Here is a 24,184-nt window from a genome sequence, read left to right as displayed (position 1 = left end):
CTCCTAGTGAAGAAGACGATTAAAGTCTTAAATATCATTTATGATGAAATCTATAAAGTTCTGCTGTGGACCTTTGAGTTTCCTCCTCTTGTCGCTTCCTCTCTTCCTCCTGCTCCTTCCTTCGAATCAACTCGCGCTGCTTTTCCTCTTTGGCGCTGCGCAGTTTCTCCAGAGCCGCCTGCTGCTTCCTCTGGCTTTCCTTCAGTTCCTGACACACATTAAAAAATAAAAACACATTTAGAAGCAAATCGCGATCATCAATTTACCAGGACGATAAATTGTCCCAAAATGATTCCAATAAACAATAACATTATTATTATGAGACCGTTTTCAAAAGCAAGTAATTCAAGTTCGGCGTCTCAAAAACATCTAAACTTTCATTTTGTACACGAACACGTCGCACTGGAACTGGACAACACTTTAAATATCAAAAACAAAAAAACAACAACCAAAACTAATAAATAGGAGGAAAAATAAAAACCACACAAAACCAAAACCATAAATGAAACAGACTATGACATCACAGTAAACAAAATTGCCCTTCAAAAAATATTAATAATCAAAATGAAAATTATCGAGCCATTGTTTACATCAAGGATGCCCAAAGTGTGGCCTGAGGGCCATTTGAGGCCATCTGGATGATTTGTTTTGGTTCCTCGGTCCAGAATTCAAGAATGGAGTGTAAACGTCAGAGGTGTCAAACTCATTTCCATTTTGGGCCAAATCAAAATCTGAGTGTTCTTAAAGGGCCAGTTCTGCCAGAATGTATTGGTAAAACCATTAAATTGTTAAAATATCAATAAGCAGCAGTTTGTTTCAGCATTCAGTAAGTGTTTCTTAAAATTAAATCTAGAACATCTTTTCACACTGATCAGTCCGTCCAGGTTTTCATGATTGTGTTTGCTTTTTTTTTTATTTTTGCAATTAAAATCACTGATTTTGTGGCGCTAATTTAGAAATATTTGTAAGGAATTTTAGGATATTTGCGCTTATGTATGATGCTAAACGTGGCTTTTTATTAATCGCCATAACGATCACTGACTATAACTTGACATCAAGTAAAGCTGAGGCAGCGGGCACTGAAAGTCATTTTTGGACAATTTTAAGAAAAGTTTGCAAGTAAAAATCAGAAAAGATCTGGAGATTTAGAGTGAATTTTGTGTGCTTTTTACATACTGGTGTAATTTGGAGTCTCGAGGGCCACATAAAAAGCTACAGAGGGCCAGATTTGGCCCCTGGGCCTTGAGTTTGACACATGCATTATACGTGATTTTACAGACAAACTATTTTTCTTTTATCAACAATATTTCTGTTTTCATTGATTACACTTTGCTAAAAATCAGCAAACGCTGCTCAACCCTGGTTGCCAAAAAAAGAAAAGAAAAACGAGGACAATAGACGCTGAAAAAGTTTTGGAAAATGTTTAAGACCCTGTTTATATTTTACAGATTCCTTTTCTACAAAATTTGTACTACTTTTTTAATTAAAACGTTTATTTAGTATTTTATTGAGGCGATAAAAACAAGTGTCTTAAAAAAAGAAATCTTTTCAGTTTTAATTAAAACAAATGTGGCCCTCGAGCTCTCTTAAGAATTTTGTTCCTAATGACAAAAAGTTTGAACGCTGCTGGTCTGCACTAATATTTTACAGTTTAAAGGAGAGGCAGTAACAAAACAAGGATAAGAAATGAAACAAGTCAGGACACGAACACATAAGCAACTCTGTGAAAGACAAAAAGAAAATACAGAAGAAGTTTCAAAGAGACCTAAGGCGAAACCTTTAGTAGATGCTTCCATCTACTAAAGGTTTCGCCTTAGTTTACGGAGGCAGGCCAGCAGACAGAAGACAGGCTGAAGCATTTTGTCCTCAGCTCCACAAACTGAGAGGCAGGGAATAAAGAGGGATGCAAGAGGAAGACAGATTAGGAAGGAAGTGAGGAAGGAGCAGCGGACGAGTTTAAAGGGTGAAGTGGGACAAGACAGAAAATAAAAAGAAAGAACAAAATAAGTCTAAGAAGCATTAGGGAGTGTTTGAGATTTATAGGTTTGCAGAAAAGCAACATTAATGTGAGGACAAAATAACTTTCTTTACAGACATGAATCACTCAACCAGCCTACATCTCAAACAACTCGTTCAACTAATTGATATTCCTGTTTTGTAAATCCACTGTACAAATAAACACAATTTTCTACTTATCTTTTCTTATATATTTAAAATTAAACGCAAAGCAGAATTGAAGTCAAACTGTGAGCACAACCTTGCCGACTAAAGTAAGAGTTCAACACATTAAAGATATCTAATTTAATCTGAAACAAATGTAACATCAGTAGAGAGTCTTCTGAGATCAAATCTATCAGCTTTTTTTGCAGAATCTCTTCATGACAGCAGAATTTGAGCTTAAACCAGTGAAACTTATTTCTCCTGATTAAAAAGTCTCATTCTCATCATTCATATCGATGCAGGCTTTTAGAGATCCAGGTGCCAATCTTTACAAGTCATTAATCAATATGTAAACAGCAGCAGTAATGTTGGCTCCTCCATCTAAAGCTTTTTGTTTCATTGATCAGGGAGTGAAATTCATTTTCGTTTTGGGCCAAATCCAGAACATGAATGCTCTTGAAGGGCTGGTTGTGCCAGAATGTATTGATAAAACCTGTTCACAAACTTAAAATATAAATGAATTCTTAAAATTAAATAATATTATTGAACATCTTTTCAGTTCCTCCAGGATTTTGCGATTTTTTTTTTTACAATAAAAGTCAAAGTATTTGTGCTACTCATTTAGAAATATTTCCACTTATTTATGACATTACATGTGACTTTTTATAACTCGCTGTGTAGATCATAAACTATTATCTGAGATCAATTAAGGTTGAGGTAGCTGTTTAGTACAAGTAAGAAAGTTTTTGACATTTATTGAGAAAAATATTCAATAAACTCCCAATTATTAGCGCAAAAAAAGTGTGTGGATTTGTTGATTTTGTGTGAATTTCCACAATAAATCTCAAGGAACTGGAGGGACTGATTGTTATAATCTGGCAGTAAATGGATAAAAACTGCATTGATTTGATTGATAACATAATATTTAAGCACGCTTAGTGTTTAGTCTAGAATCTAGAGGGCCACATAAAAAGCTATGGTGGGCCAGATTTGGATGCAGGCCTTGAGTTTGACATCTGTGGATTAGAATCAGAGTAATATGTGCAAACAACAAGGTTGTGTTGTCTTTAAGATACTACCTGGAGAACAGTTCATTTTTTGAATTAGCTGAGAAACGTCTCTGTAAGAAATGTCAGTAGCTTCACAGATGTAGATAAATATAGATAAATTAGAGAGATAAATGTCATTCGTTCACTCCTACCTGCATGTCTTTGTTGTACTGGTCCATCTGAGCCAGCTTGGCAGCCGTTTCTTTCTCCAGAGAGTCCAGCTGGTCTCTCAGTTTCATGCATGACCCTCTCTTCTCTGTGACTCCCATCTTTAAGTTGGACATGGTTGAAGCTACAAGAAGGTCAAAAACACACAATTTCAGTCAGAGAACATTAAGAAAACTCTTAACATCTTTCCAGTCAGAGGTTAATACTTTTGTGTGGTTGTTTTTAAAATCACATTTCACTTTACAAACTAAGCAGCTTCAAACTGTTGATATTAATCTGAGTTCAGATCAGTGGTATGTGTGACCAACCCTCAGTACTAACCAGTCGGGTTATTCAGAGACATATTCTGGAGTTTTTCTGCCAGTCGTTTCTTCTCTGGAGTCAGCTGGGACAACTTCCTCTGAAAATCCTGACCACATGCAAACAAACAAATTAATTAAATACATTTAACATCAAATAGATATTTTCTGCTAATTTGATATTTAAAAGTATCCAATTGATCTTATACTCTTATTAGATTAGATAAATTAGAGAGATTTATAGATAAATTAGAGTGAGAGATATAGATACATTAGAGAAATTAGAGCGTGACAGATAAATTAGAGAACGTGATATAGATAAATTCAAGAGAGAAAGAATTGAGAGAGAGAGAATAGAAAGTGACAGAGATAAATTAGAGAAAGACAGATAGAGATAAATTGGTATATAATCTACTAAACTTGGGTTCTGATCTATGAGTATTAAGTATAAAAGAATGAATAAATAATATTTCACTCAACTTTCCAAACATCATTATGAATACATTAAAGTATGATTTATTTGACCAAACAGAAGAACAGATCAAACCTCTATCTGTCTTTGCAGTGTTTTCAGATCCTGTTGCCGTGTGTCTTTCCTCTGATCTAGAAGATCGAACTCTGACCTCTGGAGCTTCTTGTTGTTCTGAATGTCCCGCAGTCGGTCAGAAATCTGACGCTGTTTGTTACCCTGAAAACAAAGAGTTGAGACAAATTTCCAACTTTGCCTGCATCTGGATGGAAAAGAAGAAAAAAAATGTGTCTTTTCAGGACTCACCACTGCTTCCAGCTCCACCTCCAGATTCCTCTTCTTGGCCTTCAGCTTGATGATCTCGTCCTGCTCCTGCTCCTTCTTCATCTTCAGCTCGCCGCGCTTCCTCCTCTCAAACTCCTCCTTCCTCTGTCGCTCGAGCTCCCGCTGCACCGCCTGAAGTCACCGGAGGTCAACAGGGTTCGCACAGTAACATTCAAGCACTTTTCAAGCATTTTCAAGGTAAGTTTTAAACTTTTCCAGCATCACACTATGGACATGAAAATACAAATAAGCTAAAAAAAAATAAAAAATACAGCTTCAATTCACTATTATATGTTGTCATTCATAAGTGTTTATAATTTTTTGATAGCCTTCACATGTAATTTTATGTTTTGATACATTTGATCTGAATGAAATGGTGAAGTCAACTGACTCACTCACTCATTGGTAACCTAGCAACAGCCTTTTGACTAACTTGTGGTTACCTAGCAACAACCTGTTGAGTAACTGGTGCAGCAGCAGTTTAAAGTCTGCTTCATAATGGCTTAAAAATAATAAAAAACAACAGTGGAGTGAAAACTGTGGATGAAAAAGAAACGTTCACTCATTTTGTAAACATTTTTGATGTTTACAACAAAAAACGAATCAATATTTATTGATATTGACCAATATAAAATGCTCATATTGTGATGTGTTTTTTTTTTTGCCATACCATAGAAATAATAAATATTCATTACATTGTAGTAATCCAAACAAATTGTGTTAAGATAAACAATCTTCCTGTTTAAATTAAATGCTTAAACACATTATACAAAGATACAAACAAACAAAAAATCTCTAAAAAGTGTCCATGTGAAATTTTCTGGTAAATAGAAATAATTTTGGTAATTCTAACTGACCTAAAACAAGAAAAATTTAGTCTGATTTAACTTCAGACAGTGAGAAAAAATTTTGTCAACGTGTAAATGTTTTCCATATGTAGGCTTTTAATCAAATATTAGATTCCAAAACACCTAAAGTGAAAGTCGCTCAGCACTGAGTACGCCTCACCTCTTTTCTCTCTATCTCTCTCTGCCTCTCCTCCTCCCTCTGCCTCTCCAGTTCCCTCTGTCGCTCCAGTTCCCTCTGACGCTCCAGTTCCCTCTGACGCTCCAGTTCCCTCTGACGCTCCAGTTCCCTCTGTCGCTCCAGTTCCCTCTGACGCTCCAGTTCCCTCTGACGCTCCAGTTCCCTCTGACGCTCCAGTTCAATCTGTCGCTCCAGTTCCCTCTGACGCTCCAGTTCCCTCTGACGCTCCAGCCTTTGCTCCTCTTCCTTCCTCCTCCGCTCCTCCGCCTCGCGGGCCTCCCTCTCCTTCCTCTCGCGCTCCTCCCGTTCTTTCTGAGCGCGCCGCTCCTGCTCCCTCCTCTCCGCCTCCAGCAGAGCCAGTCGTCTTTTCTCCAGCTCGGCATTCCCCTGCTCTATGTTGGCTTTGAACTTATCCTCAAATGACACTGGAATGGAAAATGTAGTTTTTACGTTTATATTTTTAACTCATCGTCAATCTTGCTAATGATTAAAAAAAAAAGATGCTATTGAATGTGAAATAATGAAAAACTAGACTGTGGGAGTACTGACTGTTAGTTTTGGGTTTCTGTGGCGGTTCTGCATCGAGATCGTCAATCATCGCCGAATAGAGGTTAGAGCTGGAGCCATTCATTGCACTCCTGTAACGCAGATTAAAAATAAATGACTACAAAACATCCTTAAATTGGCAACTAGAGTCAGTGTTGTGCCAAAGTTATGCCAAGAATGTTTCCATGTTTTCTAAACCATTTCCAGACATTGTCGTCATACCTCTGTGAGGGCGGTACCAACTCGGTCGGCAGGGTGAGTGGCAGCGGTTGTCCGCTCTTCGCCATGTCAACAAGATGCATAGCCAGAACAAACTCCTCCACGTTCAACTTTCCATCCTTATTCACATCAGACAAAGTCCTGCAGTCGTAACAAATCAGCAATTAACGTTTTCACACAAATGTAACAAGAATATTACGCATTTTCCAACTAGAGTATCATTTCATAGCACAATGAAGTAACCTTCAATTGCTACAAAAAGGCTATTAATATTAATTATAACTTACAGTAAAATATAAATTCTACTTGGTAATTTAATGTCTTGAAATTGGGCCCCTATCTCTTTAAGAAACTCCCGATCTTTCCAACATCATCGCAACATGGCTCCTCTATTAACCCTTTAACAGTGATTTTGGGAATATAAGGGAGTATATTGTTACAGTTCCACCAGGTGTTGGCTAATTGTTGCTGGCTAGTCTGAAGGAGCTGAGTGGGGGAATAGCAGGGGAATGATGCTCTGTGAGGCAGAAGCTTGTAGACTGCAACTCTGAGGAGGAGCTGCGTCTCGAAGGCGGGGCTTGGTCCACCCAGGCATTTTGAACAGCTGAATGGTTGCCAAGGAGATTAAAGGATTTCTCAAACATGCATGAAAAACTCAAAGCAACACTCCAGGTATGTTTTTGATGAGGAAATAACATTATAACATGATGTAAAGACCATATTACATAATAAAGGGTGGAGAATTTAAAACATATGTCAAAACTAATGTCCTATTTCCAATAAATGGTTGTGGACTTTTGGAAGTTTAAAAAGTCTAAATTGCGTTAGACCAAAGAATTATTGTGATTTGCTTTAGATTTACATATACAATATATATGATCTATAATCAATCCAGCAAGTTGAGAAGCAAAACTTCAGGAGAAGAGGTTTTTAAATATTATGATCTGACTGTGAAACAGCCTTTTTATGGAGAAGCTGCTGGAATTGTTCAACATTTTCTATTTTATTTGAGTATTTTTATATACTGTCTTTTTGTTTTTAAGGTCTAATATTTTCTCTGGTGTTTATTAATTTGGATGCTAAATAATGCTTTTATTTTTATTCTCATCTAATCTTTTATTTTCAGTAAACATAGTATTTTCTTCCTGTTTTTGTCCTATCATTTAGTCTGTGGTTTTAACATATTCGGGGCTTTAAACTTTCCACAACTTTCTGGTGTTCTCATGATACTTTGTTCACCAACATTCTCTGAGGTTTTCTCAGAGCATAAATATTTATACTGATATTAATTTACACCCAAATGGACTCTGTTTACTAAACTGAGGAAAAATATTTGGCCTGAATTGTTTTAGGGGTATTAGAGTAAAGGGCGCTTTTAACCAAGCCTTGTATAATTTTTATTCCACTTCACAATTATGAACTACTAGGTGTGTCTGTGCCACGTGTAATCTCATAAAATACGTTGACATTTGTGACTTTAACATGAAAAGTGTGAAACAGTTTAAGCTGCATGGATCATTTTGCAAAGACTGTTTATGAATGAGACGAAGATCATTTTTCTCTTTGACTGGAGACAAATGTTCTCACCAGATGGAGGCCAGCTGCGTCTGTGTCAGCATCGTAGCTGCCATGGCGTTTCTCACCTGTTGACCTGGAAACATGAATGAAAAAATGTCATGGTGGTTTGTGCAGCACAGATAGGCTGCTGATGAAGGATGAGTACGCATGAGATCCAGAGCAGTAAGCATCTGCTTTAACTAAATCACAAAAAAACAGCAAACAGTTTGACCTCAGATGTTTCTGTCAGATAAAGGAAACAAAGACTGTAAATGAATGTAACAGCTTGGGTGGAGCAATGCAAAAAAAGCCACTTTTTTTGCATGTAACTTGTCTTACATGTCTGACTGCATTGATCTGGAAAACATATGTAAATGTGGCTGGAGGAAAAGAGTGAGAACGTGTTTACATGTACTTTTGTCATTTCAATAAACCATTTGTTTTTATAGAAACAGGTTTGGTGAGACCTTTAAAGAAAGACATTAAATGCTCACCATTTAGGTTGAGGAATCTGCCCTGTGTTTAAACACACCCATAAGTACACCCACAACTTCCTGTGATAAAGTCACCAGTGATCACTCTTCAAGGAGAGCCGCAACTACAGTTTTCTAATGCTGCAGGATTCAGCCATCCAGCTGGCCGCCATGTTTTTGAGTTAAAAATTGTTTAAAGCTGACAGGAAATTTGAAAACATCACTTGATAGTTATGCATTCTTGGAAGACTGGAAGATTAATACTTAAACATCAACTATGAAGTTTTAAAAACAGGCAGCAATAATAAAAAAAACTAAGATAAATTAACAATGTTAAGCCTGGTGGGGACACAAGCAAAACCTGATGGCCCGCCAGGCTTATGATACACTGAGAGAAACCCTGTTTCACACCAAACGCATTTTGAGTGTCAGAAGCGTCTGGTTTACATTCAAAGAATATGTGGAGGCGCTTCAGGGGAGCGTTTCGCACATCCGATGTGTCCAACGTTGGAGTTGGAAAATCTGAACTTCCACTGCTTGTAGTTTTGCAATTTCCTACATGATAAAACTTTGGAAGATAAACTAATTGTCGCCGTTTGCCCTCGCCCTGTAATCTATGAGCTACAAGCTATGACTACAGAGACAGGAATAGAAAGGACCTGACTTGGAAGAAGATCAGCAAGGAAGTTGGAATGTTGAATAAGTTATAACTTTTACTATTTGAAAATATTCCCCTGTATTTCAGCTATCCAAATTCGTCCAGTTAAATAAAAGTATTTATTTAGGCGAAACATGCATGACGATGGAAGAGTTTGAGGGACACGTATGCCAAGGAGACTCCTCTCAACGCCACCTAGAGCAGTTTTGACACGTCTGACATCTAGAGCAAAATGTCAAGTGTCTGACTTCAAAGTGCAGATGCGTCGAACTTGAAGCATCGGACGCGTTTTTGACGAGCGAAACACGTTCAGTGTGAACGCAGCATAACGGTGCCATATTTTTTTAACGACAGATGAAAAACACAACACACCTGTAAGGTAGCCAACCATCTGTGTATCCAAGATGTTGAAGTGCTGCCTGTACTTCAGTCTGGAGGGATGCGGCACAGCCCAGTCACTGGGAACAGCAGCCATGGGAGAGGAGGCAGAGCTGAAAGATTTACACACCATAAGAAACTGAAAACAAACAATGCATCAGCTCTACGTTTAGGTTTCTGTGTGTTTTACCTTCCAAATCCCAGATCCAGCAGAGAAGAGGAAAGTCCTCCCGGAGAGGCATAGGAAGTTCCAAGAGGCAAGCCTAAAGAACACATTTATTCATTATCCACATTTATTAGGTTTTTTTTTTTTATTACATTCAAACACTTGGAAACTGGTATTAAAATGCCAGCTCTTCTACTTTTTTTTCTAGATATTTCAAACAGTGTAGTGAGATTATTAAATTGAAAAGGAATTATCTTTATCTAGTTAATTATTGGCGTTGCAGCATCTGAACCCTTGAGCAGCAGGTCTGATGTTTTGATAATTTACCTTTGGTTTTGAGCTCCAAGTCTTTGATAATCTGCAGCTCCCCCTACTTAAATCTATCAGGTGTGTAAACTGTAATACCAAACATTATCACCAATAAAACAAAACAAAACAAAAACAAAGGGTTCTGATAACTACACGTTTCTTCATAAATGCACAAAGAAAGAAACAGTGGTTAATGTAGCAACAAATCACACACCGGTGTTCAAACCTCCAGCAAGCATCGGCTGGAGCATTCCCATGGTGCCGTTGGGCAACCCTGTGTTCCCCACCGTGGGCATCAGAGGCCTGGTGGCGGTGGAGGCGATTAGTGGGTTCATCCCTGCTGATGTGGGAACCATCGGGCTGAGGCCGGTCATTGGTGTCAAAGGTGAGAGTCCAGGGGACGCCATGGAAAGAGGGGTCAACATGGCGAAGTTTGAACCTCCCATCATGGGCACAGAACCAAGACCTGCAGCAAACCATCAAACGTTTATGTCCAACAAGTCAAATACTTGGTGTGAGGGCTGAAATTGATAATTGTTCTGGGGTGCTGTGGTGGGGCAGGGGCAAAGCACGACCCATATATTGAGGCCATAATCCTCGAGGCGGTGGTCGCAGGCTCGACTCCCGGCCTGCTGACATTTGCCGCATGTCTTCCCTCTCTCTTATTACCCTCTTTCCTGTCTAACTACTTTCAAATAAAGGCCACTAGAGCCAACAAAACCTTAAAAAAAGGATTGTTATATTGATTATTCAGATGAGTAACTGATTGTGTAAAAAAAAGAAAAATTGGCTTTTTTTTTATTTAAGTACTTAAATGTATAAATTCAGTAAAATTTATTAATTTTTAGTTTTTAAGTATAAAAACTAAAAATTTTATCTATTTTTTAAAATAAGAAAAAAAACATTTTATACTCAAAAATGAAGTAACAGTAACATTTAGTGAATGATTAATCTTTAAAAGCAAAAATTGAATCTGTAGCTAAAAAAAATACTTCTAACGTGAAAAGTTCAGTTCTTCCTGCTTGACTTATCAATAGAGTGCATGGCTGATCTGTTGATTATCTTTTAATTGACTAATTTATAGTTAAATATGAAAAGGTGCTAAACACATTTTTTTTTTTTACAGAACCAGGTGAAGCTAAAATTCCCAGTAGATTAATTTTGGGTAAAACATATTTACCACAAAGAAGGTTTTATTTTTTCTTAAATACAAAATATACAATATTTTTGTACTGTTTCATCTCAATTAACACTCTCAGGGTGTTGATGTTACAGCAAATGGCCTTTTTTGAGTCCAGACACTCCAGTTAACAATTAGTTGACGATTATTTCAATAATTGACCCATCACAGTTACTACAATTAGTCATTTAAGCCCTCCTTAATTTCCAAAACAAACTTTTAAATTTAAGAAATGCATTTTAAACGGTAAATCATCCATAGCGACGCCGTACCGTAGGCCGGGTTGGGCATGGCTGAGGCGATAGCCGACGCTGGTGGCTGCTTCATGATGATCGGCAGCGTTGATGGAAGCTGTGTGCCCTGAAGTTTGAGCTTTATGAGCTTCATAGCGATGGAAAACTCCAACCTGTCCATCTTCCCATCCCGATTCAAGTCAGCCAGAGCCCTGAGAGACAAAAAAGAAAAAAAAAAGAAAAAGAAAACGCACCATAAAATCAAACAACCATCCCTCATGATTACAGTGTATTATCCAATTCTGCCAGTGGGTCAATATTTATGTTTTGTACCAAATCTCAGCCAGAACAGAGGGAGGGAGTCCTGACTGGAGGAAGAACTTCCTGGCTTGTTCTCCTACAGGAAACAACAATAAAAACATTTTAAACTGGGAGAAATAATGATGGACATCAGGCATCAGAGTGTCTTAATGTGTGAACCTGAGATGAATCCCATCGACGGGGACAGAGTGTCGAACTTCTGGTCATGTTTGTCCCTCTCCTCTGGGGAGATCGCCCAAACAGCAGAACCACCTGCAGTCACATACAATTTGATAAGTTTTAAATAATCAAACATGGCCGACAAATCTAATAAAACAGGAGCATCATCATAAATCAGAATAGTGTTGAAAAGTTCATTTATTTGAGTAAAACAAAAAGAAGAAAAAAGGAAAACAAGAAAAAAGAAAATAAGAAAAAGGGGAAAGGGAAAAAAGGAGAGAAAGAAAAGAAAACAAGAAAAAACAATAAGAAAAAAAATTATAAAAGAAAAATGGAAAAAGGGGAAAAATAGGAAAAGAAACAACAGAAGAAAGAAAAAAGAGAAAACAAATAGGGGGGCAAATTAAAAAAGGGAAAACAGACAAAAAAAAGAAAAGCAGAAAAGAAAAAGGAAAGAACAAAAGCAAACAGACGGTGCTCCCATGGGAGCATAGATAAGGAGGAACACAAAAGCCGACATCAGCAGTAGTGAGGAGTTGAGAATGTACTGGTTTATTGACAAACTGATAACGAAGCGCTCACAAGTCGATTCCTTTAATTATTATTTACAGAAACAAGGGCGGCTAAACAAGACTCAGTGGTTTAGTAGGAAAACAAGCATTAGTTCAAACTTAAATATGCCATCAAGAAAAAATACTTAAAGTAGAGCTGAAAAATAAAATAAAAGAGCTGACAGTGTGTTGGCCTCAGCACAACTGCAGAACAATGTTTCTTTGCAAACCAACACACTCGCTCATTTACCCCTCCCTCACTCACACACACACACAAACACCCACACACACTGCAGAGGTCTTACCATTCATATTTGCAAGGGGGGAACTCCCAGTGGCGTCCTCAGCTACAGCTCACGGCCATCTGCAAAGCACAAAGTCACAGTCCATCAGTCAGAGCTGCGGCTGCCCCAGCAGCGCCAGGACCGAGGGAGGGCGAGGAGCCACACACAGAGGAAGAGCAGAGCGATTCTGATCACTCAGCGGTCGTAAACAGGCTTCTCCTGCGCACTTCAATCAGGGAACAATGGCGAAGACCCAAACCCTTCAGATGCTTCACTATTCTCCACACAGAGAGAAACGCTTCACAACCAAAATGCAAGAAATAATAATAATATACAACTCTGGAAAAATGAATAGGCCACCTAAAATGATCAGTTCTCTGGTTTTACTCTTTATTGGTTTATGTTTGAGTAAAATGAACATTGTTCTTTTATTCTATGAATTACTGACAACATCTCTCTGAAATTCCAAGCAACAATTTAGTTTTTATTTACCGACACTGAGAAATGGTCAAAATAAGGAAAAAGATGCAGCGCATTCACACCTCAAATAATGCAAAGAAAACAGACGCTCTAGTCTTTCTGCACAGCTCAGCTTCCTGTCCAATGCCAAACAGTGGTAAACATTTCCTCATTAAACATCAGTCAAAAAAGTTGATGTTCCCAGACAAGAAAAGCGATACTGAAGGAGATATATTAATATTTAAGCACAGGAGGGAAGCAGATATTACAGACCAATAAATGATTTCAGTACTCTACTGCTGCACAAGTTATTTGCTAATTAGAGGAAACATAATAAGGCTGAAAGTGAAGCCTGTGGTCTGGTTGTTACTCTCATAAGGGCAGAAAACAGCGAGGAGGGACCGGGCCGCTGCCTGCCATCTGTCTCTTATCCATCTCCACATCACTCTGTAGCCGATCCTCCTCTCATTGAGTCCAATAAACCGTCCTTCCATTCTTAACTTTATTATTTTGTCCATTCAGCCTTTATTTTCACTTTTTGCTTCTTTAATTTCATGGCTAAAAGGTTCATCTGAATTTCTCAGCACATAAAATGGTACTGGTAGACGCCACAATGATACTAATTTCATAAAAAGGTTAATGTACATTTATCAGTCCATCAAGTTTATTTGTAAAGCACATTTCAGCAACAAGGCAGTTCAAAGTGATTTCTTCACATCATAAAAACACTAAAATACAAAATCAGAGAACACAGTCAACTACTGAAGCATTACATTTTGCCAAGTGCCATCATTACATATCAAAATGTTTAGTAGTTTTATTGATTATGGTTCAAAGGTAACTCTAAACAAATGGGCTTTCAGTCTAGATCATTGGTCTGTGACCTTTACAATCCTAAGAACCATATTACCAAATTAAAACTTGTTCAGAACCACATATTTAAATTATTTTGATAAAAGGCTACTTTGGGAAAAAATTTTACTTTAAAAGTCCACATTTTAGTTCTGTTTTTGAGTTTCAGAATAAAGATTTATAAATATAGGAAGGTTGATATCTTTCTTTCTGTGGAAATTGATGAAATAAAAAAGCACATTATTTCCAACTTAATTACAAATAAAGTAGAACTTAAAATAATATAACTGGTATTTTTAGTGTCATTAATATTTATACTTAGAAACATTAGTTGATTCTTTATCATTTAAGTCAGAGTTATTAAGAGCCATTGTGGGTCACTCAAAGAGCCACTTGTGGCTCCGGAGCCGCAGGTTGAAGACCCCCGGTCTAGATTTAAAAGAACTCAGTGTTTCGGATGTTTTACAATTTTCCAGGAGTTTATTCCAGTTTGTTTTAGCCTGTAGCAATAAATAATAAATCAACCCTTATATTGTGAAACCTAATAAATAAATTGATGCTGTAAAGCACAGGTGTCAAACTCCAGTCCTCAAGGGCCGCTGTCCTGCAGTTTTTAGATGTGCCACAGGTACAAAACACTGGAGTGAAATGGCTTAATTACCTCCTCCTTGTGTAGATCAGATCTCCAGAGCCTTAATGACCTAATTATTCTATTCAGGTGTTGCAGCAGAGGCACATCTAAAAGCTGCAGGACATCGAGGACTGGAGTTTGACACCCCTGCTGTAAGCATGCTTGAAAAACAAAATGGTGGACCTTGGGCTTGATGACATCACTCTGAACTATGGAGTGTGTTGCTTGGCAACAAATTTTAAGAAAGGAGAAAAATAATAGTTATACATAAACAAACTTTTTTATTTTCTCTTTTTCTTTGTTTATGTATAATTATTATTTTCCTCTTACGTATTTGTATGGGGTTTTTTTAGAAAACATATTCCTACAGATCGGCTCAGATCTTAAACTTTTGAAACAAATTTTTCTGTAATTTAAATTTGTAAATGTAATTTAAATTTTTTCTGTAACTGCAAACTGGTCAAGGAATTGAAGTTAAGCATCCAGCCATAACCTAAACCAAACTTTTACCTAGTTTGATCATTCAATCCTAAAATGAAGTCATAAACAGAAAAAATTAATTTTAAAAAAATCAATAACTCTGTGCCTGTGGTGACAATTATTTGGCTGCATGTTACAAAAACCTCCAGCACAAAGGTTTCCACTCAAGTTTTACTCCTTTTGTAAAATAAATACAACGCAGTTTATCCCCACAATTTGTGTTTGACTGACAGATATGATGCTCATGTGGTGTGTGAAAGGAGGTAAGAGGTTGTATCTGTATGCATCCCAACTATAAAACTACTGAATCAATAAAGAGCTCATAAAGTGGACAACTGGCAGTCTGGCACTAATGGAAAACTGCAGCCAGTTCGTTAATGAGCAGCAAGCTGCGCAGCAGACAAGCAGAACTGAAATTCCCAGAAAAGTCATTCATTTAATTATTTTATGTAAAATGGGTCAATGTGCATCAATCACTGTCAGGTAAACTGCAAACCTGGCAGATGAAAGATATGACGACAAAATGGAAAGATTACGTCATTTAGGTGATGCAATAATTCAAATGTGAAATAATTCATCTATAAAGTTTTGCAGCTAAATTGCTCCTAAAGCAAGTTACATTTTCATTGTTACTCCAAAATCAGGTCTTCTTCCTGATTCTTGAATATCTGCAACTCCATTTATAGACATTGAAAAAAAACATTCTTCAGGACACAAACTTCAAGAAAGTCATTAATAAACTGATAAAAAATAAATAAAATAAAAAATCAGAGGGTCAACTGTAGAGCCTTGAGGTACTACAACATTATTGCCAACAATTATAGAAAATGTCAACTATGCTAGCACAACGTTTCTGATACGCAGACATAATGTCATACATTTTTTCCATTAGATACAACTAGGCCTGTCACAATAACAAATTTTAAATTGTCCCAGAGGTTATTGCGATAAACGATAATATTGTTTTCAAACTATTTTGAAGTAATATAATGCATCATAATAATGTAAGAAAACATCCTCAAATTTCAATACACTTTAAATTCTGAAGAACATTTAACACAAGAACTGGGAAGACATTTTAAATATCCAAGACAAATAAAACAAAAGAACAAAAACAAAAAAATTAATTATGAAGTCTCTGTAAACATATTTGTCCTTCAAAACTGCAAACAAACAAACAATGCTTAGCCTGGTGGGGGAGCAAGTAAAGCCTGGCAGCCTGCCAGGCTTATAATACATCCTGGGAAACCCTGATGACTTTGCAATAAGGACCTTGTGGTTAACGGATAATATTACATAACAACCAGTGTGCTCTTCTCCACTGTTTGACACCAGATTTAAACATGACTACAATAAAATTAACAAGTTTTGGATTTTCTCCAACCAACTGCAGCCTCCTACGGTTGAAAGGTCTCTCTGATATCAGGTAGCATAAGTCGCTGTGTGGGCAGATCTACTAAATCAGCAAGAAGGTCAGGGGAACTAAGATGCTTTTTACTGCTTTATAATCAATATGTTCAAAAACACATAGCATAAAACAAAATGCAAGAGCAAGTATCCATCAAGTATGAGTCTGGAGCATTTTCTGTCTCGCCAAAGCTGAAGTAAACAGAGCTCTGAGGTTTTAGTATTTGGAGTGATCAGTCTTAAGCTGTGAGATTGATTGATTGATGAGCTGATGAGAATATTACACTGTAGGATTTTTAATGAATCACTAAGACTGTCTGCTTTGAGGTTTCGCGTCTTCCTGACCTACAGAACAGCTGACTTCAGGAGCAGACGCAGCTTTGCAAACCTCATGCAAATACTTTTAGAAACCATCCTGCGCTTTTCCTCTGAGTCTACACTGAGGTCTTGATCTGCTGAATGAGTCACTATTTGCATTACGATAAAGTCAGATGGAATCAGGGCAATGGTCAGCTACTGGAGCTCCACTTTCCATGAAAACCAACTTTCTCTGTACACCAGCAGTGACGCAGTGCATTCTTTCTAATTACACTAAAAACAAACAGCACTGAAGAAAATGTTTATCAGCTGACGGCTACCAAATAGTGAAGCAATGAAGCAGAGTAGTGCAACCTATCCTGATGCAGATTACTAAAGAAATTATGTAAAATTACCAAAAGCAGAATTTGCACAGGGCTGCAGCTGAATACATCTGAATGGACTAAATTCTTGTTTACACTGATAAAATGTGTGTGTCTGCACCAGATCCATGTTTGTTTTCAAACACCTTTATTGTTATACGTCTGGATTATACATGTAGTAAATGTAGGATTATGTCGGTGGATAAAGAGTGGTAATATTAACAAGTATATACATAAATATGTAAAAACAAACAAATGTCAAATGTGCTAAACCCTTTTCATATCCGAGGTTCTTATACTAATCGGCAGACAGTTGCATGTAGCAACTGGCCACTGCAAATCCGCTGTGTGGCTGCTGAACACACCATACTCTGGTGTGTTATTTTTGTCACCGAACTCTCACTCACATTAATAATGTTGGCCTATTTTGTAATCTCTGTGTATCCCCACTGCTCAAACGTAAACCAGAACCAGTTTCAGTAGTCCCATTACTGCTGTCACGGTTCGGCACATAAATAGAAATATGAATCATGTTGACACCTAATATGTCATTTATGAAATGGCTCTTGCACAGACATGCGGAGGTGGTGAAGCATTTAAGTGTAGAGCGCTTCCAAATCCCCAAAAAACAATGAAAACCCGGACATTTTCATCAAATAAAATCCCCCCAGTCTGAACTTGAAAATTTTCGTCAGAAACTCATAGATGGAAGTGAGAGCCCTGTGCAACATAAATAATCACCTGCCTGGAACGCGGTGCGCTAAATAATAAAACATAATTTAACGAAGCTTTGAGGCATGTAATTTTCCACAAGGAATTTTAATAATTGAGGTACTCGAATCATTCAAGGAATCATTACAGCACTAATACGATAACCAGCATTCACAGTTTGACTCAAACGCTGACTGATTGATAGCTAACATTTTCAGAGAAAAAGTCAGTCAGGTGCAATGTTTTTTTCTGTACCAAAAAAATAAAAAAGCAACAATTGTCTGACAAATTTAGGAAATATTGAGACTTTATTTTAATGAGGCCAGTGATTAGAACAACTGTTTAATGTTTATTTATTTATTGGCCAAATCTGACCCGCTGTAGCTTTTTATGTGGCCTTCTACACTCCAAATTTCATCAGGTGTAAGTCCTTCCAGTTTTTCACAAATCTGCTAAATTCAAGCTAAATCAACAAATCTCCACAATTTTTCTGATTTCACTGCAAATTTTCTAAAAAAATTGGACAAAAACATTGAACTTAAGTGACTACTGCCTCAGCATTACTTGATTTTATAGTCCATAATTGATATGGATAGTAAAATGTCATATTTAACATAATACATTAGAGCAAATGTCGTAAAAATTCCTAAACATTTCTAAATTGGTACTACAAAATCTACAATTTTGCTTGAAAAAATACAAATAAAATCACAGAATCCTGGAGGAACAGCTATTTATTGATATTTTAATAAGTAGCTGTTCCATCCATCCATCCATCCATTTTCTGTGCACCCTTGTCCCTAATGGGGTCGGGAGGGGTGCCGGTGCCTATCTCCAGCTACGTTCCAGGCGGGAGGCGGGGTACACCCTGGACAGGTCGCCAGTCTGTCGCAGGGCAACACAAAGACATACAGGACAAACAACCATTCACACACAACACACACACCTAGGGAGAATTTAGATAGACCAATTAACAGTCATGTTTTTGGACTGTGGGAGGAAGCCGGAGTACCCGGAGAGAACCCACGCATGCACAGGGAGAACATGCAAACTCCATGCAGAAAGACCCCGGCCGGGAATCGAACCCAGGACCTTCTTGCTGCAAGGCAACAGTGCTACCAACTGCGCCACTGTGCAGCCCAAGTAGCTGTTCCAATTAGTTTAACTGGTTTTATCAATACATTCTGGCACAACCGGTCCTTTAAGAACACTTTGATATGGCCCAAAATGAAAATTTGATGCCCCTGCACTAGTCTTTAAAAAAAAAAGAAGTAGATATTAGTTAAAAATCTAATAAAGAATAAAGACCTCAGACTTGGAAACTGACCAAGAAAAGCCAGGTAAGTCCATCTTTCATTTTCATATCCCCTCTAAATTAAGCATTATTATACAGAAACTAACTAATAACACAGAAATACTCAACAAATGCCATTGTTAGCTGAAATTCATCATTAATAAGTGTTTGCATATTTCCTTTAATTCGCTGAAAAGATGAAAGTCATTTTTTCCAAAGTCACAGGAAGCTTCTTGGTGAACTTGTGCAGCGGCAGTAAAATAAACACCCCACTTCCTCAGAGTGTGGTCTCAGTCTCTACTTTTGATCTGGTTTCATGGTTAAACCTCTCCTGTATTAGTTCTGCTTCGGACCGGGACGTTTCTGTCTTTAACTCAGTATATACACACAACAGAGAAGTGTTGGATAAATATCTCAGCTGGCTCTGACCTTATCTGCTTCAACAGCAGCAGCAGTGCTGAACATGTAGCTTTCTCTGCTATCTCCCCTTTTTGCTTAATTTGCTTTTTCTCTTTGAGATTTGACCAAGAAAAGTAGAAAAAATAAAAAATAACAGCATTTTACCAGTTTTTTTTTTCTTTTTCTCTAACCAAATCTAATAACTTGAGCAAATAAGCAGCTGTTTGTGCTCCACTGCCTCTTAATTAATATTTTCTCAGAAACAAGTACTGTCCAACTGGCTATAGTACTGAAATGAAATTGAAATTCAGCCGCCTCTCACAATGACCTCATAATAATGACATCAGCGTAAACCACAACATTATTTCTGCTTGATGACTTATCCTTCTGAGAGTGTCTCATTTATCTTTTAATGCATTTCAGAGACAAAAATTCACCAAAAATCATAATATTTCTCCCCATTAGGCAGAAATCCAGCTGTGGTGTTTGCTAGGCTTGAACTGAGATTTAAAAGATTGGATTAGCTCCACTGTTTGTTCTGCTGGATTCTGTTTTTTTAAGAGGCAAGGCTTGCCCTTCCCTGCTTTGACCCACCCTGATTTGCACATAAACTGAAGAAAGCACTGGGAAAAATTGTATTTTGAACTGGTTTTCCAGCCATTCTGTGGACATATTGCAATGCTTGATCAACATTATCTTAGGTGCTTTTATTGTGGCAACAAAATTTGAAGATTTCTGAAAAATAAGTTTCTGAGAAACTCACCAACTATCATAAAGCGAGCAAAAAATTGGACAAAAATATGAGGAAAATGTAGAATATTTAGTTTTTTAGTGGATTTATCCTATAAAGATGATTATTCAACAGATACCTGAGCATTGTCACGTGAAAGCTGTTGATTCAATATCGAGACCCATATAGGCAACAACCAACAACACTGCAACTACTACAGATTATATAAAAAAGTTTTAAATCCAACAAAAAAAAAAAATCAAGAAATACCCTACATTTATGTTGAGTTTGTGAATAGTGGGAATTTTTTATTTTTGACATGTCAAAAGTTTATTGAGTAGGAATAATGAGTATTCGGACCAAACAGCCAGTCAAGAATAAAAACAGATTCAGATGCAAAGCAGATTGATTGGTACATCTTTAATTTTTGACCGTTTATGTCTTGCTCAAATGAAAATTTTCCAGCCTCTTTATAGTCAACATGACTTATTTTGGATGGAATATGTTTTCCCAGTTTTTCCATGTTTTAACTGGTTATTTTGGGTTAAACTTTGTCTCAGATTTGGTTGATTTGTGCATTTTAAATCCCTCATTATGTCTTTCAGTGGTTGTTTCGCATTTCCACAGCCTTATGTTTGTGAGATTGTAAACTTGTAGATTATTGCAATATAATGAGCACAAGTGCAAACATAGCAACACATTGCAGTTTGATTTATCTGCTATAAAATAACCAGTCTCTCTGATTGTGGTCTAATATAATAAAAACACTCTAACCACAATGAAAACAACACCAGCAGAAAAGCGAAGTTGGATGTTGAAACATCATACCGGAAGATGAGCAGAGTTTGGTAAAAATAAAAATAAAAAATCAGCTAACGTCTTCAAGTACCTATATAGAAAAAAAATCCAGCTGTGTTCATGCTTAATCAGACCAACTAAGGTGCAGATTCCTGCAAATATCGAGAAGAATTTCTCTCTTAATTTTAGGATTAACCTATCATTTGTTATTTAAAAAATAATTCTAGCTGAATCCAAACTTCTTTCAAGGCAAGACATTCTTTTTTTCTGATACCCTTTGAGCCAATATCGACATTCAATATTAATATTGCTATAAAGGCTGATAACGGATATTTACCAATAAGATTTCTCTACCCACAACCACAGCGCTGACACAGCTTCTCTGCTTCAGTTAAACGCAGATGTTTCGACAGAAGGAGATTTTATTAACTATATAGCTAAAACTCACATAGCTTTGATGGAAAATAAAGAAATGATTAAGAAACAGTTTTATTAAACCCAACTAATACCATCACAATAGCAAACAATAACATCACAATTACATGTTGATGTAATATCATGCAGCCATATTCAAAAATGCCATATTACTTTTATCTGATCTTATTATTATCTTAACCCCAACATCACTCTCTCTCTCTCTCTGGCTTTCGGTCCAACAGAGATTTCAAGTGGAGTGGCAAAACCAAATGAGGTGGATTAGCAGTGCTTGCCAACTGATGGAGTCATCCAGGAAATGTTACTGTGAAATATCGTCTCTGCTGCCAGAAAATTGAGCTATTTGCAAAGTATGAAAGAAGCTACAATTCCATTAACCATAAAAATGTACAAATTGAATGAATAAAATTTGCTTAATGGAAACAAGACAGTTGTAGAAAAAAAAAACATGTTTTTGAATAAAACGTTCTTGCTCTAGGATGAAGTGGTTTCTCAGAGGTTTCAAAACACTTCTTTTGCATAAACCAAGTCACATGATCAACGGTAAAAAAAGGATGAAGGAGACAACAGGAAGGATGATGGTTTATAGATGATGAGTTTTGTTTCTGTACCCCTCCAGGGGGTCTTTTTTGTGGGCTCTAGTGTCCCTTATGTAACAGTAGGCTGACAGGAAACAGGGAAGGAGAGGGGGAAGACATGTGGCAAATATCGTCCGGGTGTCGAACCCGCAACGGCCACGCCGAGGACTCAAAGCCTCCGAATATGGGTCGCGCTAACCCCTACGCCACCACGGCACGCCCCGATAGATGATGAGTTTTAGCGCCATGGTTGAATTATGAATGCATATCATTTGGAGTGCACCGATTGCAGTTTTCTGGCGAATCAGTAATTACCAATTTTATAAAGGCCTGACCTGCTGATTCAGATTCTGGGTGATACCAATTTTTTTTGTATGAAATGTTTCTAAATATAGGAAGAAAATCACTGAGTTGGCAACAGTATGGTAACTATTGTTAACTGCAAAAGTGACCTGGAGGACCGGCCTGTCAGTCAAACCCCTCTAAACGGAGAGCAGAAGAGGACAGCAGTTGATTTTAAGACCTTTGCTGAAATAGATAAGATCGGCTTCACATGCAAGTAACAGCCAATCTCCCAAAATTAAGGAAAACGGCTGGCCGATAAATTGGTGCACCCTTATGTATAGTTTACATCCATTGCCGCCATGATTTTTAACAACTTATGACGTGAACCAGCTTATTCACATGTGATTTTAATTTAATTTCTTATTTAATGGAAACACTGCAATTGCAAAGTTGTGTTTCTTTTGTTTTTTTTTTTGCATTAGCAGAATATAGAAAAAGATTTGCGCACATTTGTAATGGAAACACAGCTAGCCACGAGACAGAAACAGTCTTTGGTCAGAGGCCTCTTCAAATTTGCTGCTAGACTGACTGCTACCAGAGATCCTTAATGCCCACAGCATCACCATCCATAGCAACTCTCTGAAGATAGTTTAATTTCTCTTTAGGATACGTAAAGTATTTTTAAAACTGAAATTAAAAGGCTGTTTTAAACTCTTTTGAAAGTTTTGTTAACATATCTAAAGACTGGGTTTATGTTTATCCTCTCCTGGCTTTGAAAGCTCACAACAGGCTGAATATCAAAGCCAAACCTGCACAGTCACTCTCTACAGACCTCTCCTTTCTGCAGACAATCCGCCAGCCTCTATGTGTCTGTTGATGAACTGATAGAGTTACATTCCCTGATCACTTGTCACCACTCACTGAGACCTGCAACCTGTTTGACTAGTTTCAACCGAGAGGAATTTAAGAGACTTTCCGGCAAATCTGCCTTTGCAAACTTTCCAGCAAACAGGCCTGATCTTATAGAAGAACCCATCCACACCGAACCTGCAAGAGTCCACGAACATATCAAGCTAATGAGAACAGAACTTAGCTAGCTAACCGAACTACAGCTCCAGCCAGTTTGGGGATCAGCAGAGAGGAGATCCATCACTCCCTACAAACATCATTTTTTTTCCCAGCACATTTCCTGGAATCAAAAGTTGCGACACAAGCAAACATACCGGGACTATTTATTGCTCAAAGTGTAAATAAAAATTAAAAGTCATCGTTTTGTTTCTTTACAAAGCTAACATCAAAGTTACAGTCGTGCTTAGACAATCAGTTTAGCTCGAGTACCTTTCTCTCCCACGGTCAAACCAGAGAAAACACCAACTTCCGAGCCGCCTCAAAAGTATCCCTCAACACTTCTGGACGCTTCCTCGAACACGCTGTCAAGTTCACCGTCCACGGAGAGTCGAGGCTGGTGAGTTTTACCCACGCTGGCGAACTCTGGGAACCTGTTGCTGACAGCTCCGTGTGTCACACCAACAACATGGCTGACGACGACGAGTGTTCGCCGGAGGCAGCGGGGCTCAGTTAACGTCCGACCGACCGCGGTGGGAGGAGACGGAGAGAAAGGGAGGGATGCCAGCTCCACAGATGGACACACGGGGGAGAGGACGGGACACGGAGAGACAAAGGACACAGCAGCACAGAAAGGACTGTCGTTTGTTCACGTTAAAGGAGGAATTTACTGATTTTATCGCTAATTTTACAGAGGAAAACTGGCGGCCACAGACAATTTTTAAGGGAGCAGCAAGTTGAAATTATTTTTTGGGGGGGAGGTGGGGACACAACTTAAAAAAAGTAACAAGTATTAAATAAATTAGATAGATAGATAGATAGATAGATATGCCACTATTGGTCAATATTTT

At 37.6% G+C, this 24,184-nt stretch overlaps 1 protein-coding gene across 1 annotated transcript in view; it reads right to left on the bottom strand.

Moving 5' to 3' along the window:
- The window catches only part of itsn2b (intersectin 2b), a 48,018-nt gene extending 23,995 nt beyond the window's left edge, over window positions 1-24,023 (bottom strand). The window contains exons 1-17 of the mRNA XM_028014661.1: window positions 23,607-24,023; window positions 12,551-12,609; window positions 11,695-11,787; window positions 11,548-11,611; window positions 11,254-11,426; window positions 10,016-10,267; window positions 9,517-9,589; window positions 9,321-9,439; window positions 7,848-7,911; window positions 6,264-6,401; window positions 6,045-6,133; window positions 5,478-5,920; window positions 4,452-4,601; window positions 4,224-4,364; window positions 3,699-3,786; window positions 3,362-3,501; window positions 72-208 (exon numbers count right to left, since the gene is read on the bottom strand). Coding sequence (XP_027870462.1) covers window positions 72-208; window positions 3,362-3,501; window positions 3,699-3,786; window positions 4,224-4,364; window positions 4,452-4,601; window positions 5,478-5,920; window positions 6,045-6,133; window positions 6,264-6,401; window positions 7,848-7,911; window positions 9,321-9,439; window positions 9,517-9,589; window positions 10,016-10,267; window positions 11,254-11,426; window positions 11,548-11,611; window positions 11,695-11,787; window positions 12,551-12,557 — 2,171 coding nt within the window. The 5' untranslated portion in view covers window positions 12,558-12,609; window positions 23,607-24,023. The remainder of the gene's footprint in view (window positions 1-71; window positions 209-3,361; window positions 3,502-3,698; window positions 3,787-4,223; window positions 4,365-4,451; window positions 4,602-5,477; window positions 5,921-6,044; window positions 6,134-6,263; window positions 6,402-7,847; window positions 7,912-9,320; window positions 9,440-9,516; window positions 9,590-10,015; window positions 10,268-11,253; window positions 11,427-11,547; window positions 11,612-11,694; window positions 11,788-12,550; window positions 12,610-23,606) is intronic.
- Window positions 24,024-24,184: the final 161 nt, after the last annotated feature.

This window comes from Xiphophorus couchianus, chromosome 4, assembly GCF_001444195.1.
Source record: "Xiphophorus couchianus chromosome 4, X_couchianus-1.0, whole genome shotgun sequence".
Classification (NCBI taxonomy): Eukaryota; Metazoa; Chordata; class Actinopteri; order Cyprinodontiformes; family Poeciliidae; genus Xiphophorus; species Xiphophorus couchianus.
This window is presented reverse-complemented; position numbering and strand designations above follow the sequence as displayed.